The sequence below is a fragment of the Sapajus apella genome, unplaced genomic scaffold, assembly GCF_009761245.1.
Source record: "Sapajus apella isolate SASKATOON/1434 unplaced genomic scaffold, GSC_monkey_1.0 scaffold43, whole genome shotgun sequence".
Classification (NCBI taxonomy): domain Eukaryota; kingdom Metazoa; phylum Chordata; class Mammalia; order Primates; family Cebidae; genus Sapajus; species Sapajus apella.
Window position 1 is genome coordinate 2679382 of NW_022436983.1, and position 19705 is coordinate 2699086.

General features: G+C 41.6%; 1 protein-coding gene and 1 non-coding gene across 8 annotated transcripts in view; both read right to left on the reverse strand.

The window, feature by feature from the left end:
• The window catches only part of RERE (arginine-glutamic acid dipeptide repeats), a 474067-nt gene that overhangs the window by 140468 nt on the left and 313894 nt on the right, over positions 1-19705 (reverse strand). For all 7 annotated transcript variants that reach the window (XM_032301146.1, XM_032301145.1, XM_032301141.1 and 4 more), the window contains 2 exons: positions 9819-9867; positions 4-128 (listed from right to left, as the gene is read on the reverse strand). In XM_032301146.1, the coding sequence (XP_032157037.1) occupies positions 4-128; positions 9819-9867 (174 nt within the window). The remainder of the gene's footprint in view (positions 1-3; positions 129-9818; positions 9868-19705) is intronic.
• Positions 12927-13051, reverse strand: LOC116566720. The gene has a single exon (XR_004275995.1). It is a non-coding gene; the product is annotated as a small nucleolar RNA SNORA77 (small nucleolar RNA).

Genomic DNA, 19705 nt, shown 5'->3' on the forward strand with positions numbered 1-19705 from the left:
TACCTTGCTGCTCTCAAGTACATAAGGAGGTCACAGTCATTAACTCCAGGCATCCAGACCAGTTCCTCATGTTGGGTCACTGTGTCACCATCTGGAGAAGGAAATGGTTGCAAATCTGGAAGTTTGGCCTGTAAGACAGGGACGGGTAAGTCACAATTGAGGAATGTATTAATTATAAAGAGCTATTGCAATAGGCAGTCTTTAGGAACAGATACAATGTTTTACTGAGCCTCTTTCCTCTGACAACAGAAAAATAACAGCAAAACCACAAGTCATGTAAACTGACCATTTTGAAGGTCAGGATCATTTCACTATAGAAGATTTGACAATAAACTGCTTAATATCTGCTTAACAGTGTCAAAGTAAACCAGTGCCGGCATGATACCAAGAGTAAAACAGAAGCATACACATATGCATAAAATAAATAAACAAATTTAAAAAAAGCAAAGAATGCCTTTAGATGATAACAGCTATTTGATAAAAAAGGGAAACACACATACATTTCCAATATAACAAGCTGACAAAGAAGACATATGCAAATGTTGAAACGTCACCTAAGAATATTTGGAAAAAACTAAGAGAGCTATCCTATTAGAATAGTGTTACTCTCAAGACAGTCAATAGCAATATAAGTCATGGTCAATACCAAAAAAAGATGAGGTATTAAAGTTAGCATTAAAAAATATAGTTTAGGCCATGGTGGAACATGCCTGAGATCATGCCACTCCACTCCAGCCTGGGTGACAGAATGAAACTCTATCTCAAAAAAAAATAAATAAATAAGTAAAATAAAAAATATAGTTGAGGCCGGGCATGGCGGCTTACACCTGTAATCCCAGCAGTTTGGGAGGCCGAGGCAGGTGGATCACCTGACGTCAGGAGTTCAAGACCCAGACTGGCCAACATGGTAAAATCCCATCTCTACTAATAACACAAACGTTAGCTGGGCACAGTGGCAGGCACCTGTAATCCCAGCTACTTGGGTGGCTGACACAGGAGAACTGATTAAACCCGGGAGGTGGAGGCTGTGGTGAGCTAAGATCGCACCACTGCACTCTAGCCTAGGCAACAGAGCCAAACTCCATCTCAAAAAAAAAAAAAAAAAAGAAAGAAAGAAAGAAAAAATTATATATTTATGTGTGTGTATGTGTGTATATGTATATGTATATGTATATGTATATGTATATACATAGTTGAATTGACCTGTGCTGATAGAAATCAGGGTAGTGGTTGCTTCTAGAAAGGAGGAATTCTTGTGAAGGAGCAAGAAGGACCTTTTCCGGGATGACAGAAATGTTCTGTGTCTTTATACGAATCATCAAGACAGATTGAAAAGCATACATAATATATAAACAATTTGCTGTATGTAGAGCATACCTCAATAAAAAGAATTTTAAAACATATTTGAGCAACAGTGCTCCTCACCAAGACTCTAAGTCATCAGATTTAAATACTTGTGGCATTTTCTCACCCACACTCTGCTGGACAGAGCAAGGGCAAGCAGGTGCCATGACCACCATAACCAGCAGAGACCTGTGAAAAATCAGACATTTGCAAGAGGCACATGTTCTCATCCTGTCAAATGATGAATGTGCATACACCAGTCTGATAAAGCTCCATGGTACACAAAGCCTAAACAAAAGATTTAATGAATGCAGCAGGCTGAAGGTAAGTCAGCACCATCCAACAGAAATAAAAACTATATAATTTAAAATATTCTAGTAGTCACGTTAAACAAAATGCCATATCCCAATCTGGACTAGCCATCTTCCAAGTACTGAACAGCCATGTGTGGCAGTGGCTCCTAACCTGGATGTGCAGGTATTATGTACTCAAGAGTGAAGTGAACCATGGTGAAATGGAGACAGAGCTGCCCCATCCAGGGAATGCTGCCACACAGGAATGGGAACCAGTGTCTGTTCATCCTCCAACTTTTTCCAAATTCCAGAAATCTTCACTTTTATGTAAAATTTGTGGTTTTAAGTGTCGGTTATTCAAGTTTTTGAGGCAACTGTACAATAAAACATCACATCAGCAGGCCACGTGGCTCTCAGGCTAGCAGTCAGTACCAACACGGCCTTACAGGCTATCTTCCATCTCTCTAAATGTATATCAAGCTCACTTTCTCCAAGCAAGGATATTCTTCTTTGGTTAAGTAGTGACTTCTATAACATCAAACCGAGTGCCGCAATTAGTTCTGCTTAATACATAGTGAAAATAGTGGGATAAAATTAAAACACAATCGGCTGGACGTGGTGGTTCACGCCTGTAATCCCAGCACTTTGGGAGGCCAAGTTGGGCAGTTCACCTGAGGTCAGGAGTTCAAGACCAGCCTGACTAACAGGGTGGAACTCCATCTCTATTACAAATACAAAAATTAGCCAGGCATGGTGGCACAAACCTATAGTCCCAGCTACTTGGAAGGCTGAAGCAGGAGAGTTGCTTGAACCTGGTAGGCAGAGGTTCTGGTGAGCTGAGACTGCACCACTGCACTCCAGCCTGGATGACAGAGTGAGACTCTGTCTCGGGAAAATAATAATAATAATAATGAAAACACAATAGATGTTGGTATTAAAAGTTCTTTGACACTAGTGCTGAGCTCTGTTTCCCCAGCACCAAGTACAGTACTGGGTACAGCAGTTCTCTAATGTTTGTTAAATTAATTGAAAAGTACTATTATTGGGAGGAGAACCAATCTTCCCCATCCTCAAGGAAAATGGACTAGAAATATAATTAGATAGTTTACAGAAAAAGAAACACAAATGCCTCTTAATCATAGAAATTGATGAGTCAATCTCATTGACAATAGAAATGTAAATTAATGGCACATATTCAAGTACCCATCTATCATACTGACATAAATCCAAATGTCTGACAATACAGAAAGCCATGAAAAAAATTAACACTCATATTAGTTGCTAGTGTGAACACAAACTGATACAATCTCCATGCAGAGGAATGTGGCAACACCCTCAAAATTATACATGCACTTGTCCTCTAAGTCAACCATCCCCCTCCTGGGGATACAGCCCAAAGATACACTGAAAAAAACATAAAAATGTATATGCGCAGGCTATTCATTGAAGCACTACATGTAATGACAAACGACTGGAATCAACTCATATGCCCATCAATAGGGATTAGGTGAATAAACTGCTACATTCATAAATGGAGTTCTACGAAATAGTATTATAAAAGGGAATGAGAAGGAGCTCTACATATTGCTATGAGGAAAACACAAGAATATATTGTTAGAAGAAAGAAAGGTGGCAAAAAGGATGTATATTATGTTACTATTTATCTAAGAAGGGGCAGAGGGAATGAAAATAAGAAGCTTAAATAATAACAATCTCATTAAAACTGTAAACCAAATGGAAAAAATGCAACCACTGAGCTGGTTCCACTCTAGGAACTGTTTCCAGTAACTCTAAGATACATTAATTTGCGCCGGGCGCGGTGGCTCAAGCCTGTAATCCCAGCACTTTGGGAGGCCGAGGCGGGTGGATCACGAGGTCAAGAGATCGAGACCATCCTGGTCAACATGGTGAAACCCCATCTCTACTAAAAATACAAAAAATCAGCTGGGCATGGTGGCGTGTGCCTGTAATCCCAGCTACTCAGGAGGCTGAGGCAGGAGAATTGCCTGAACCCGGGAGGCGGAGGTTGCGGTGAGCCGAGATCGCGCCATTGCACTCCAGCCTGGGTAACAAGAGCGAAACTCCGTCTCAAAAAAAAAAAAAAAAAAAGATACATTAATTTGCTTATATAGCTCTGGCAGGATATACAACACAAAATGCAATACTAAACTGTTTTCAGTAAGCATACTGTTTGTAGCAGTGTGATTATGGTTATTCTGGGCTATATACGCATCACGGAATTGAAGCAAATAAATAATTTTGTTGGTGTCATTAAAAATGGGATATGAGACATGGGAAGAAGATAAAGATATAGATGAAATAAGAACAGAATTAGTATAAAGGCCATATGAAAATCTGAATTTGAATTGGAAATATCAGTATGAATTTATAATGTATTTTATCTTTAAGAAAGAAGGCCAGGCGCACCTATAGCCCCAGGTACTTGGGAGGCTCAGGCGGGAGGATCATCTGAGGTCGGGAGTTCGGGATCAACCTGACCAACACGGAGAAACCCCGTCTCTACTAAAAAGAAAAAATACGAAATTATCCAGGCGTGGTGGCGCATGCATGACTGCAATCCTAGCTACTTGGGAGACTGAGGTGGGACAATCACTTCAACCCAGGAGGTAGAGGTTGCCGTGAGCCGAGATCGCATCACTGTACTCCAGCCTGGGCAACAAAGGTGAAACTCGGTCTCAAAAAACAAAGAAAAAAAGAAAAAGGAAAAGAGAAAGAAAAAAGAAAAGTAAGTAGGAAAAGAAAATGCCTATTTCCTATTCTGTCTACTGAAAAGGCCTAGTAACAGCAACCAACCCAGTGAGAACAAATATCCTGGCACTCAGTATGTAAATGCCACTTCCCACTACAAAAAAAGTGGACTCTTCTGACACAAGTTTAATTCCAGATCCAGGGAAGACAATGTATAAGGTGAGGCATTAAAATCATGTCTTACCAGAGAAAAAGGATTATGTGAAAAGGACAAAACCCCTGGGATAAAGTGAAAAGGAAAAATACCGCAGGAAGATGCTCTTACTGGCCCAAGATGGATCATTTAATCATCAATAAGAACAGATTAAAGTTTGATTATAGATTAAAAAATAATCTTAAACCCACTGGTAACCATTGAAAGATAATGGTGACGTTTCATTTATTTGTATGATGAACAAATGAAGGGATGGTAGAATTAGAATATCACCATCTTGAAATTCCTAATAATGGATCTAAGAAACAATCAGTGGCTGCTAATTACAGTTAAAAAAGAGACATATAAGCCTCCTGGTAGAAGTACATACCACCATCCAGGAAGCTTTTTTCCAGAAGGCAGGGTACCAAACTAGACTGCAACCGAACCTCTAGATTTAACTACTAATTCTCAAGTCATGCAAAGAAGGAGGTAACAAATTTAATGCAATCAGCAAAATCTAGACTATAGAACACCCTACAGGATGAAATAGCTTCTTTACCACATACACTGGAGGTCTGGGGAAAGGACCTGTGAATTCAGAGAGACTTAAGAGATGTATCAACCAACTACAATGAATGGCTCTTATTTAGATTCTAATTCGAACTATGAAAATATAAAGAAAGAGCGAAAGATACAGACAACTGGGGAAATCTGGGCATAGTAGGCACTTGAGTATTATGAATTTGTGTATGTTGTGATATAATGTATCCAAAGCCCTTATCTTTGGAACATCTACAATGAAAATGATGTATTTGTGAGGCATTTAAAATAACGGCAGGAGGAGGTAAGAGGGGGTATAAATGAAATAGGTTTGACTAGGATTTAATGCTTGTGGAAGATGAGTAATGAAGGACTTTATCATATTATTCTTTCCCTGCTTTTGTATATGTTAGTATTTTCCCTAATAAAAAGGTTTATTTTTTATTATTATTATTATTATTATTATTATTATTATTGAGACAGTCTGGTTCTGGCACCCAGGCTGGAGTGCAATGGTGTGTTCTTGGCTCAGTGCTGCCTCAACCGTCTAGGCTAAAGCAATCTTCCCACCTCAGCCTCCTGAGTGGCTAGGACTACAGACATATACCACCATGCCCACCTAATTTTTGTATTTTTTGTAGAGATGGGGTTTTGTCATGTTGCCCAGGCTGTCTCAAATTCCTGAGCTCAAGTGATCTGCCCACCTTGGCCTTCTAAAGTGCTGGGATTATAGGCGGAAGCCAAAAGTCAAAAATTTTAAAAAGGTAAATGTTGCCAATTAGTTTGTAAGAGTTCTATTATTTTTGGTGCTCCAAAATACTTCTTTCTGAAAATGAAGCACATTTAAAATCTGATGTAAAAACCGAACATCTGATTTTAAATGGCAGTATACAAAAATCCAATCACAGTAAATCTGCCCCTTTTCCAAGAATGTAAGCAACTTTTCCTTAGGAACTACATTTTCTTTTATGGTAGGTAAAAAAATCTATAAAATAAAAGTCTGGTACAAAGATCTCAAGACACCGGAAATACATAGTGAGACAGAAAAAAATGGGTAGTAAAATACAGTGCAAGAGAAAGCAGAGAATGGGAGATGAAACTGAGTAGCACTAGGTGAGTACAAATTCCCAGATTGAAAATACTGCCCCGAGGTGGCAGTCAGGTACACCTGATGGAACACACCACCACCAAGACTCTGCTTGAACAAGCAGACACTGTCCTCCTGCAGCTTCTGTCTGTCGGTATCAGTTACAACCCCAGGTTTGGGATGAAAAGCATCTTCATTACACTACATGACCCTGGGAGTTTTTGTGTTCACTTCACTTAATTTCTTTCATGACAGAGTTAAAACAGGTTTGACTAGGATTTGATACTTGTGGAAACTGAGTAATGAATAGAAGGACTTTATTGTATTATTATTTCCCTGCTTTTGTATATGTTAATATTTTCCCTTAAAAGGTTATTTTTATTTTTACTTTTTTGAGACAGTCTGGTTCTGTTCCCCAGGCTGGACACACAAGAACTGCTCAAAATCTAGACAGAAATAATGAATAACTAGATAGAAGACTGAAATCTCTATGCACTTCCAAGGCTCACTGCTGCCTGCATCCTATGTCTTTAGACATGATGGCCTTAGCTGTGGACTCCCCAGCATTTATTCCAACTCAAGTACTAATCATGCTAAACCTTTTCCTCATGGTTTATAAATAGACACATGACCCAATCTATGGCAACAACATTTGAGTCTACCAGGGACATGCCGGGGAAATTTTCCTTCCTCCTAAGAGGAAAGTGGGTCTACCAGGGACATGCTGGGGAAATTTTCCTTGCTCCTAGGGAAAAGAAGTCGAATTCCTTTCTTCCTCTCAGCACTTGCTATATTTCATTAATTGTAAGAGTCACTGTTATTTTATGTGCATTGAGAAAGGATGAAATGCAGCCAATAAATTATAACCACACCACAGAATGTACAATGAAGCCCAACATAGAGAGCAAATGTGAAGGAAAAAAAGTGTATCTTAGAATTAGTCAAACTGAGCTAAGGATGACACCACCTCCATGGAGCCCAGCTGGGTACAACAGTCTCAGAGAAGCACAGCAAAGCCCCCCTGACATGGGAGACAGAAACAGAGCCAGAGTCCTGCCAGTGAAAGCATCCTGATACTGAGATCAAAACAGAATGAGCTGGGCCCAGTGGCACATGCCTTTAGTCCCAGCTTCTCAGAGGGCTGAGGCAGGTTGGACTGCTTCAGTCCAGGAGGAGGGCAAGGCTGCAGTGAGCCATGATCGTGCCTCTGTGCTCTAGCCTTAGAAACAGAGTGAGACCCTGTCTCCAAAAGAAAAACAACAACAACAACAACAAAAAAACCACAGAGAGCTGTAGTAAATGCAATGAAATATGAAACGGCAACAGTCATGACACAGCAACCCTCTGACTGAAAAGTATCCTAACCATCTTGACTATCTTGAAGGAAAAGAGGTTTATGGGTTTTTGTTTGTTTGTTTGTCTGCTTTTTGCGGGAGGGAGATGGAGTCTCACTCTGTCGCCCAGGTTGGAATGCAGTGGTGCAATCTCAGCTCACTGCAACCTCTGCTCCCTGGGATCAGGCGATTCTCCTGCTTCAGCCTCCTGAGTAGCTGGGATTACAGGCACACACCAACACGCCTGGCTAATTTTTGTATATTTACATCTTGAGCCAGAGTTTCACCATCTTGGCCAGGCTCATCTCAAACACCAGAGCTCCTGACCTCAGGTGATCCATCTGCCTTGGTCTCCCAAAGTACTGAGATTACAGGTGTGAGCCACCACAGCCAGCTGGGAAAGAGGTTTTAAACATCCTTCTGTTTGTTTGTTTGAGTTGGAGTCTTGCTCTGCTGCCCACATTGAAGTACAGTGTCTGCAATCTCAGCTCACTGCAACCTCTGCCTCCTGGATCAAATGATTTTCCTGTCAGCCTCCCAAGAAGCTGGCATTACAGGCGCCTGCCGCCATACCCAGCTAATTTTTGTATTTTTAGTAGAAATGGGGTTTTGCTATGTTGGCCAGGTTGGTCTCAAACTCCTGACCTCAAGTGAGCTGCCTGTCTCAACCTCTCAAAGTGCTGGGATTACAGGCATAAGCCACTGTGCCTGGCTTTAAAAATCTTTTTAATAAAAATATGCGATCAAGTGTTGAGTGGATGAATGGATAAACAAACTGTCATACATACATACAATGGGTCATTTGGCCTTAAAAAGGACGGAAATTTTGTTAGAATGGCGTTCATTAGAAAATCGGGAGACAACAGATGCTGGAGAGGATGTGGAGAAATAGGAACACTCTTAACACAGTTTGTGGGAGTGTAAATTAGTTCAACCATTGTGGAAGACAGTGTGGCGATTTCTCAAGGATCTAGAAATAGAAATTCCATTTGACCCAGCAATCCCACTATTGGGTATATACCCAAAGAACTATAAATCATTCTACTATAAAGACACATGCACACGTATGTTCATTGCAGCCCTGTGTACAATAGCAAAGACCTGGAACCAACCCAAATGCCCATCAATGATAGACTGGACAAAGAAAATGTGGTACATATACACCATGGAATACTACACAGCCATAAAAAACGATGAGTTTGTGTCCTTTGTAGGGAGTTGGATGAATCTGGAAACCATCATTCTCAGCAAACTGACACAAGAACAGAAAGCCAAGCACCGTATGTTCTCCCTCATAGAAGGGTGTTGAACAATGAGAACACATGGACTCAGGGAGAGAAGCATCACACACAGGGGATAGTTGGGGGGTGGGTGGGGAGGGAGGGGAGGGATAACATGGGGAGAAATGCCAGATATAGTATGCACCTAAAGTAAAATAAATAAATTATTTAAAAAAAAAAAAAAAAAAAAGGGACAAATTCTGACACATGCTATTAACATGGATGAACTGCAAGGACATTATGCTGAGTGAAATAAATCAGGCACAAGGCCGGGCGCGGTGGCTCACGCCTGTAATCCCAGCACTTTGGGAGGCCGAGGCGGGTGGATCACGAGGTCAAGAGATCGAGACCATCCTGGTCAACATGGTGAAACTCCGTCTCTACTAAAAAGTACAAAAAATTAGCTGGGCATGGTGGTGCGTGCCTGTAATCCCAGCGACTCAGGAGGCTGAGGCAGGAGAATTGCCTGAACCCAGGAGGCGGAGGTTGCGGTGAGCCGAGATCGCGCCGTTGCACTCCAGCCTGGGTAACGTGAGTGAAACTCCGTCTCAAAAAAAAAAAAAAAAAAAAAAAAAAATCAGGCACAAAAAGACAAACACTGTTTGATTCCACTCATATGAGGTGTTTTTATGAGGCAGGACAATCAAAGAGGGAGGAAGTACAATGGCGGTTGCCAGTGCTGCAGGAGAGGGGAAATGGAGTTACTGTTTAGGGGTACAGAGTTTCAGCTTTGTAAGACAGAAAGAGTTCTGGAATTGGATGATGGTGATGGCTACACGACAGTATTAATGTAAATACTACAGAACTGTGCATTTACAAATGGGAGATGGTAGATTTTACTTCATGTATATATTTCAGAACAATTTTTTTTAATGTATGTGGTGATTTGGGGGAAAAAAATCTCTGTATTTATACAAAATTCCTTATAGCAGTAACAAACAGTTCTAAGATGCTGCTCAACAGAATAAAGTGCCAGCAGAATAATAAGAAACAAAAACCTATTAAAACTAAAGATGCTATGAAAATGAACCTTACCTGATGACTAGGACCAACACGAATCTCCCCCTGGGTACTGTTCAGCCTCCTGGAACAGAAATAGAATGGATTAAGTTAGCACAATATAGTTTTGACATAAACATTCACTCATTTTTCAAAAAACAGTAATTCACTTCAAATAAATGAGGAAAACTGGAGGAAGAATGCACGTCCCACTACTTCTGATGTTCTCCTGTGTACATATACCACCCACCACTATACACACCTCTACAACCTTTTTCCTTTGAAAATCCTAAGGACTACAGTTTCCTTTCGTGAGAAACTTCCTATACCATCATTCTTTTTTTGAGACAGAATCTTGCTTTGTCGCCCAGGCTGGAGTGCAGCTGCACAATCTGGGCTCACTGCAACCTCCACCTCCTGGGTTCAAGTGATTCTCCTGACTCAGCCTCCCCAAGTAGCTGGGATTTCAGGTGCCTACCACCACACCCAGCTAATTTTTGTAATTTTAGTGGTAAATTTTAGTAATTTTAATAATTTGGGATTTCGTCATTTTCAGGCCAGGCTGGTCTTAAACTCCTGATCTCAAGGGATCTGCCCACCTCAGCCTCCCAAAGTGCTGGGATTATAGCCGCGAACCACTGCGCTTGGCCCCTATACCATTATTCTCTCATGCCTCTGAGAGATGGACATTCCTGCAGTACAATTCCAGTCAGACATTTCCTCTTCTCAAGACATGTCAGGGTGCCCTACCATATGCCTTATAAAATACAATTGAGAAAACTTATCCTAGGACACATACTGGGTCATTCATTCATCAAATATTTAAGTACCTATTATAAGCCAGGAATTGTCCTAGGTGTTGGGGATAAGGCAACAAATAGGGACAGGCAGGGTGACTCACATCTGTAATATCCTAGCACTTTGGGAGGCCAAGGAGGGAGGATCACTTGAGCTGAGAGGTTTAAGACCAGTCTGAGCAACAGAGAGTGATATCATCTCTACAAAAACTTTAAAAATTAGATGGGCATGGTGGCACCCCCCTGTAGACCCAGCTACTCAGGAGGATTGCTTGAGCCTGGGAGGTCAAAGCTGCCGTAAGCCACGTTCACACTGCACTCCAGCCTGGGCAACAGAGCATGGCCCTGTCTACAAAAGAGGCAACAAACAAAACAGAAGACGAAGAAGAGGAAGAAATGTGGTGGTCCAGTCCTCAAGAGTCTTACAATCCTCCAGCTGGGAGGAAGCATCCATATCAAAACACCAGAACAGGCCAATGCCCATATTCATCAACCTAAGACACTTCAGAAGACACAGTAAAAAATGTAAAGGGGAGGTACCAAAATGAGGCAGCCTTCAAGAGTAGACACAGAAGGAGATAATAAGCCAACAGCAGGAAAAAAAGGGGACTTTCCAAGTAGAAATGAAAGCATGCAGAGGTGGCAGGTTGAAAGGGAGGGGCTGTGACAGGGAAATGCTTGCATGAGGGCTGACTTCATCATACAAGTCATCTTCATTAGGAGAATGGCATGTGGAAAAAAGAAGCTAAAAGATGGATTGTTCTAATAGGTTTACAGGAAATGGAAGAAGCTGTTTTAGGAGGTATGTAGAGGAATCAAATCAGCCACAAGTTATTTTAATCACAAGCGCTTCTTTAAGAAAAACAAGCAGTCAGTGTTACTGCTATTTTCCCTTCCAACTTGTCCCTTTCTATTTTCTAACTAGCTGTGAGCAAAACAAGCTGCCAAAAGTTCTCTCCTTTATTTCTAAATACTTTCCAAATGTGGTATTCCCTACAAGTAGACCTAGCCAGAATGTATCATTTCAGAAACCCTCTGCCACAGCCCATTCGGTAACTTGTGCCTACGGCTTAACCTTCTTCAGGTTCTTCCAGAAGGTTTGTTAGTCTAGAGTTCTCAAGTGGTTGGATATCATTTCCATGTCACTGCTACACTGACTCTTAAGTCCTTGACAATTCCCGAACAAACATTCTTGTTCCATTTTTATTTTATTTTGGAGATGCAGTCTTGCTATGCTGCCCAGTCTGGTCTCAAATCCCTGGCTCAAGAGATCCCCTCCTCAGCCTCCCAAAGCACTGGAATTACAGACACGAGCCACCGCACTCACCCTCCAACCCCATTTTTATTTTAATAAGCCAATATTATTATTATATTTAGCTCAAAACCATAACGAAACAAACGCCCAAATACCCTGTTGACTAGAACTACTTATATTTCATGTATTTCCATAAAAATAGGAGTCAGATAGTTATTAATAAACTAGTGATAGAAATGAGACAAAAAAATGTATTGGACCATCTTAAGATACTTGAAAAGTGTTTACATCAGGGAAGAGTACTGATAAGTAGGCTATATAACATGAAAACCAAGGTAAAATAAAGAACCTCCTTAAAAGCTTATTTAGAAATCCCTCTTTATGACGAAAGTATTGTTTTTGTTTTGTTTTGTTTTGAGACGGAGTCTTGCTCTGTCACCAGGCTAGAGTACACTGGCATGATCTTGGCTCACTGTAACCTCCAACTCCCTGGTTTAAGTGATTCTCCTGCCTCAGCCTCCCGAATAGCTGGGTTACAGGCATGTGCCACCACGCTTAGCTAATTTTTGTATTTTTAGTAAAGACAGGGTTTCACCATGTTGGCTAGGATGGTCTTGATCTCCGAACCTCGTGATCTGCCCACCTCAGCCTCCCAAAGTGCTGGGATTACAGGCGTGAGCCACTGTGCCTGGCCTACTACAAAAGTATTTTAAAATTGTACGCAACTTTTAAATATCAGGGTTCTGTAGCAAGGAATATAACAAAGTTCTTTTTGAACAGGTAGGATCTGAGGTGCAGACAATGGCATCAGCCTACCATATGCAAGAGTTACAGAATATAGAATAAATGGTAAAAGTACTTTTTAGGTCCAAGATATAAAGAGGCAGATAGCAACATATGCCATTAGAGAAAGTTTGATGCATCTGACAGAAAAACTGTCACAAGAATAAGAACTGAAGATAAAGGACAAGAAGTACACATGGTGGGGAATTGCCAGCATTCAGCTGTGTCTGGAATCCACTGAGCAATCAGAATCCTCCTTACTGAACTAAGTATCTCTCCCCTGCTGCGCACTGCTCTCTTCTCTTTTTTTCCTGTATCCCCAGACAGCTACAATACCCTTGATAGGTCAGGCAGCTACAACACCCCAGAATGTTTCCCTGGCAGATGGAAAAAGCATCCCCATGAGGCTGCAGCCAGGTGCAAAGTGAGTCTGTGAATTGCTCCCTTCTTGAATGCACCCTTTGTGGTTCATATATCTTAGAAGAATCTAGTACGGCATCTGCCTATCATTATCTATTCAATTAGGAATAGCTAAAAGTTCCTTGGTTGCATGAATGTTTCTGGACTACTAATTCACCAGAAATTAATATTTAAACATAATATCAACAGCTTGTAGGAAGCCCTCTTAATCATCAATTGCAAACTTAATGCAATTACTACATTTTGTCTTTGACTTAACACAGCATTTCTCAAACTTTTAGGCTTCTGGACCCTTTCACACTCTTAAAAATTACTGGAGTGTGTCTTCGTGGTCCCAGAATCTGTCTCTTGTTTCAACGATGTTTGGACAGCACATACCCTGGGACTCCATCTCTTCCAGCCTCCAACTGCCCTCTAATCTCCTCTCCATTTGCCACCTCCAAGACCCTCCTTCTTGGCTACCTCCTCTTCTGGGACCAGCCACCACTGTGTTTGCAGTTATCTCCTCATTGCTGACCAACCACAAGCTCTTAGATTCTTCAGAATTATCCCATCGAGGTGGCGGCTGCCATCAACCACCTGGTCAATTTGCATTTATGGACATCTTACACCCATCTCTCTCTGAGCTTCTATTTCAACCATAATGATGTGGCTCTGGTAAGCATGGACCACTTCTTCCATAAATTGGCCAATGAGAAGCTTCAGGGTACTGAGTGTCTCTTGAAGACGTGTGTGGCAGCAGCACCCATTTCCAGGATGTGCAGAAGCCGTCTCAAGATGAGTGGGGGTAAAAACCCTGGGTGCCACGGAAGCCACCATGGCCCTGGGGAAGAACCTGAACCAGACCCTCTGGATCTTTAGGCCCGGGGGTCTGCCTGCACAGACCCCCATCTCTGTGGCTTTCTGAGAGCCATTTGCTAGATGAGGAGATGAACCTCAACAAGATCGGCGACTACCTGACCAACCTCCCCAGGCTGGGCTGGGTAAGTATCTCTTCCAAAAGACTCACCATCAAGCACCACTAGGAGCCTACAGAGCCCAGCAACCTTTAGGAGCCCCTCTCATAGTATCAGGGCTTCTGCCTAAGCAGCTCCTCCAGCCACTACCCTGAACCCCTCCCCCAAGCCTTGGACAAAATGGAAATAAAGCTTATTGTAAAAAAATAAAAATAAAAATTACTGAACATCCCAAGGAATTTAAATTTTTTTTAACTTTCAAAATACTTATTTATTTAGAAAGCAATAAGCCCATTACATAACAACTTGCATATTCTTATAAAAAGTAATTGCGCCGGGCGCCGTGGCTCAAGCCTGTAATCCCAGCACTTTGGGAGGCCGAGGCGGGTGGATCACGAGGTCAAGAGATCGAGACCATCCTGGTCAACATGGTGAAACCCCGTTTCTACTAAAAATACAAAAAAAAAAAAAAATTAGCTGAGCATGGTGGTGCATGCCTGTAATCCCAGCTACTCAGGAGGCTGAGGCAGGAGAATTGCCTGAACCCAGGAGGCGGAGGTTGCGGTGAGTCGAGATTGCGCCATTGCACTCCAGCCTGGGTAACAAGAGCGAAACTCCGTCTCAAGAAGGAAGGAAAAAAAAAAAAAAAAATCACAGATGCACAACACCTAGCTAGCCTGATAACATCACACAGCTATTTATTTGCCGGGTACGGTGGCTCAAGCCTGTAATCCTAGCACTTTGGCAGGTCGAGGCGGGTGGATCACGAGGTCAGGAGATTGAGACCATCCTGGCCAACATGGTGAAAACCCGTCTCTACTAAAAATACAAAACATCAGCTGGGCATGGTGGCGCGTGCCTGTAATCTTAGCTACTCAGGAGGTTGAGGCAAGAGAATTGCCTGAACCCAGGAGGCGGAGGTTGTGGTGAGCTGAGATCGTGACATTGCACTCTAGCCTGGGTAACAAGAGCGAGACTCCGTCTCAAAAAAAAAAAAAAAAAAAAAAACAGTTATTGCATCTTTTAAGCAGAAAGCTTTAGTGGCATTCTTTTATTATTTGCAAATCTCGTTACATTTGACTTAACAGAAAAGACAGCTAGACTCTCCTATCTACTTTTGAATTCAATCTACAATATGTTGTTGTGGTTAAAGTATATGAAGATAATCCAGCCTAACACAGCCAAGTAACTAGAAAAGGGAAGAATATAGCCTTTTTGATACTATACCAAAATCTCAACAAGTTCCCAGCACTTTGGGAGGCGGAGGTGGGAGGATCACTTGAGGTCAGGAGTTGGAGACCAGCCTGGTTAATATGGGGAAACCCTGTCTCTACTAAAAGTACAAAAATTAGCTGGGTGCGGTGGCGCATGCCTATAGTCCCAGCTACTCAGGAGGCTGAGGCAGGAGAATTGTTAGAACCTGGGAAACGGAGGTTGCAGTGAGCTGAGATGTACTCTAGCCTAGCAACAGAGCGAGACCACGTCTTAAAAAAAAAAAAAGAAGGAAGGAAATAAATAAATAAATAATAATGAAGTCCACAAGCCATGCCTTGAGAACCACTGATTATGGTACATTCTGAACTTTAGAAAGTACTGGAAGCTAAAATTCATTTAGAAGATGCCAGGTTTCTCCTCTAACAACAACAGTAGCTGATATTTCGGAACTTACTATTTGTTCTAGGTGCTCTACAGTATTATCTCATTTCTAGGTATTAAGGTAGTTAATTCATGTTTTGATACCAACAGACATATTAGTATTGCTATTCACAGAAATTCAGGTCTCTTTCTATCCTGTGTTCAAAACAACACAGCACTAGACATGGTGGCACACACCTGTAATCTCAGCACTTTAGGAGGCTGAGGCAGGAGGACAGCTTGAGCTCAGGAGTTCGAGACCAGCCTCAGCAACAGACTCTAGAAAACAATTTTTTTAATTAGCTGGTCATGGTGGCACACACCTATAATCCCACCTACTCAGGAGGCTGAGGCAGGAGGATCACTTGAGCTCTGGAGTTTGAGGCTGCAGTGGGCTATTATAATGCCACTGCACTATAATATTATAATATTGCCTGGGCAATAGAGCCAGACTCTGTCTTTAAAAAAACAAACAACAGGCCGGGCACAGTAGCTCACGCCTGTAATCCCCACTTTGGGAGGCCAAGGTGGGCAGATCACCTGAGGTCAGGAGTTCGAGACCAGCCTAGACAACATGGTAAAACCCTGTCTCTACTAAAAATACAAAAATTAGTTGGCCATGGTGGCAGGTACCTGTAATCCCAGCTACTCAGGAGGCTGAGGCAGGAGAATTGCTTGGAACCTGGGAGGTGGAGGTTGCAGTGAGCCAAGATCGTGCCACTGCACTCCAGCCTGGATGATAAGAGCAAGACTCCATCTCCAAAACAAACAAACGAACAAACAAAACACACAGCTATGAAAGACGTTTCTGCTTGGATGTACCATGCTGCTGCATTAACAAAGTAGGTCTACTGAAAGCCAAGGTGGTCATCAATTTCAGAAGAAAAATCCAGACCAAAGGCAGTATGAATCCTAGCCAAGTGAGATGAAGAATACTACTATATGAAATAAGAAACCAAAGATGAAAGTCATGTCCAGGATAATGCAACAGGCACACATATATCTTTATCCTCATCTTAGAGTTTTCACATACATTATCTTAAATCTAAGTGTAGACTGGGCACGGTGGCTCATGCCTGTAATCCCAGCACTATGGGAGGCCGAGGTGGACGGATCACCTGAGGTCAGGAGTTTGAGAACAGCCTGGCCAACATGGAGAAACCCCACCCCTACTAAAAATACAAAAATTAGCTGGGCGTAGTGGCAGATGCCTGTAGTTCCATCTACTCCAGAGGCTGGTACAGGAGAATCGCTTGAACCCGAGAGGAAGAGGTTTTAGTGAGCTGAGATCCCACCACTGTACATCAGCCTCAGGGACAAAGTGAGGCTCTATCTCAAAAAAAAAAAAAAAAAGAAAGAAAGAAAATAAAAGAAAATCTTTATTATAGTCACATAACAAACATAAGCAAAATAATACTAAGTTCTTTCTAAATGCAGGGCATACATTATTTCATTATTCCATGACAACTCTATGAAGCAGTATCTCTACTTTATTGGTAATTAAAACAATACTAATTTTAACATTAATAAAGCAACAAACATATCCATTGAACGTTTACTATGTACCAGGCTTTTCAAGCTAAGCAATTGCCATTTATTTTCTTATCTAATCTTAAAGGCGACCCTGCAAGAGAGGTGCTATTATAACTGGTAAGTGTATAGGTTAGAACACTGAAGCTAAGAGACGTTATGCTGTTGCCTAAGATTACACAAGCTAGAAAGTGGAGAAATCAGGATTCGAACTCAAGGTCAGCTGACTCCAAAGTCAGAGCTCTCAATCACACTCCCATATGGCAGAATGATTAAGTTACTGAACCAAAATCATACAATTAATTACAAACAGAATGATAGGAATCCATATCCCTTTACGTATTCTGGTTCTATGTTCATTTCAAACACCCAAGCAAGACAAAATGATCCAAAGAATGTTTTTAAGTTTGAAAGTGATGATGAAAGAGGAAAACATATCAAAGTTAAAGGCCAATTTATATAATACTCTTGAAATGACAAAATTACAGAATGGAGAACAGATTCATGACTGCCAGGTGTTAGAGATGGTAGAGAGGGAGGGAGAGAGGGTGTGGGTGTGGCCATTAAGGGAGAGCTTTGTAGTGATGAATAGCTCTGCCTCTTCATTGTTGTGGTGCTTACACAAAACTAGACGTGATAAAATGGCACAGAGCTACATGCACACAATCCACCAATGCCAGTTCCCTGGTTTGGGTATTGTATTACAGTTACAAAAGATGAGACCACTCTGTGGTATCTGCAATATCCCGTGAATCCAAAAAATTTAAAGTTTTTAAAAAGTCAAAGGAAGAGGGGGATATACTACAGGCAGATGGGAAATAAGAAAGAATGCCAGGCATGAAAAAACTGATTAAAGGACAAACAGATCAACCCCAAATGACACTGTACACAGCTGAATTAGTAACTAAAGAAAGAGGGCCACAGCTTATAAGCAATGAGATTCAATAAACTAACTCCAGTGATTTATTTCTGTCTTCTCTTATGTTTACTAAGGATTTTGCTGTGGATTCATCATCTTAGAGACATTTTTATACTGTGAATCATATTACAAAAACCGAATTAAGAGCTGTGAAGAAGAAATATCCCTGTGTAGCTAATGAGAAATACATGTTTGTCAAAACAGCTGAAATTCAGCCTGTATTAATCTATAAATCTTTGTTTTGGAATATGAAAAAAAAAAAATAGTTCCAGAAGCCAAATTACAACAATAATGATAAGTCATTGTTTTTATTCCTGAAGTATTAAACAGAAAACCATTGTATATGAAATCTGATTTTTTAAAAAAGCGTAACAAAGCAGTATCCATAGCAACTACAACTTAATATTTCAGTCCTCTTCAGCTGCAGTGGATTAAATAAAATGACAAGATGTTCCCTTTGAAAAGTAACCTGTTACCATGGAAACATTTTAGACTAAGAAGTAAACAGGGAATGGACAGAAAGGAGCAGGGAGCCTGCAAATGAATATCAAAAAGGGAGAAGCATCTTTGCAGAGGAGACGGAGGCGTTGATGGGAGGCAGAGGGAGGGCCTGTGAGAAGAGCATGCCTGCTAAGTGCAGGATCCCGGCCCAACCCAGAGGCTTGGCCAAGAACATGATGTGGCCACTTCCTCACCCTGAAGAAAGGGGAAGGGGCAGGAAAGCAATGTTCTGTGAATGTTCACCAAAGACGCTCAAAGATCTCTATGTGATTACGGCGACTGCTTAAGGCAGGGACTTCATTTTACAAGGGGAAAGTGGAGGATACAGATATGGGAAGAAGGCATGAACAGAAGGCACCACCATGAAGTAACTAAGGGCAAGAGCTGACTCTCTCCTTTAGTCCCTAGCCTTGGTTTGTAACAGCAGTGTAGCCTGTGGTCCATTCCCAAGGTGTTGAGACTGAAAGGCCTCAAGTCAGACCCTTGTCTGTGGCTGGCGTCACGTGTGAATGTGATCCCTGAGAAATCTCTCTTCCTGTCCTTCAGATGGCAAACTTCATGCAAACATTTTTATCTTTTCCACAGGGTATGCAGCTGAGCAGGACGACTAACATGGCATCAACAGAATGAAGACCTTAGAAATTCCACTTAATAGCACATTTAGAAAGTGACCACAGAGGCCAGGTAGAGTGGCTCACGCCTGCAATCCCAGCACTTTGGGAGGCAGAGGCGGGCGGATCACGAGGTCAGGAGATCGAGACCATCCTGGCTAACACGGTGAAACTTCATCTCTACTAAAAATACAAAATTTAGCCAGGCATGGTGGTGCATGCCTATAGTTCTAGCTACTTGGGAGGTTGGGGCAGGAGAATTGCTTGAACTTGGGAGGTGGAGGTTGCAGTGAGCCAAGTTAATGCCATGACACTCCAGCCTGGTGACACAGCAGGACTCCATCTCAAAAAAAAGAAAAAAAAAAAAAGGGGAAAAAAAAAAAGTGACCAGAGAAAGAGTCTGTGGGTCCAGAAAAAATACACCACATTTTAAAAAAACCAAAAGGCAATTTATCAGAATCACCTTTTTAGACGGATTGTGAGGTAGGAATGAAAGCGAAGCTAAGAAGGAAGACT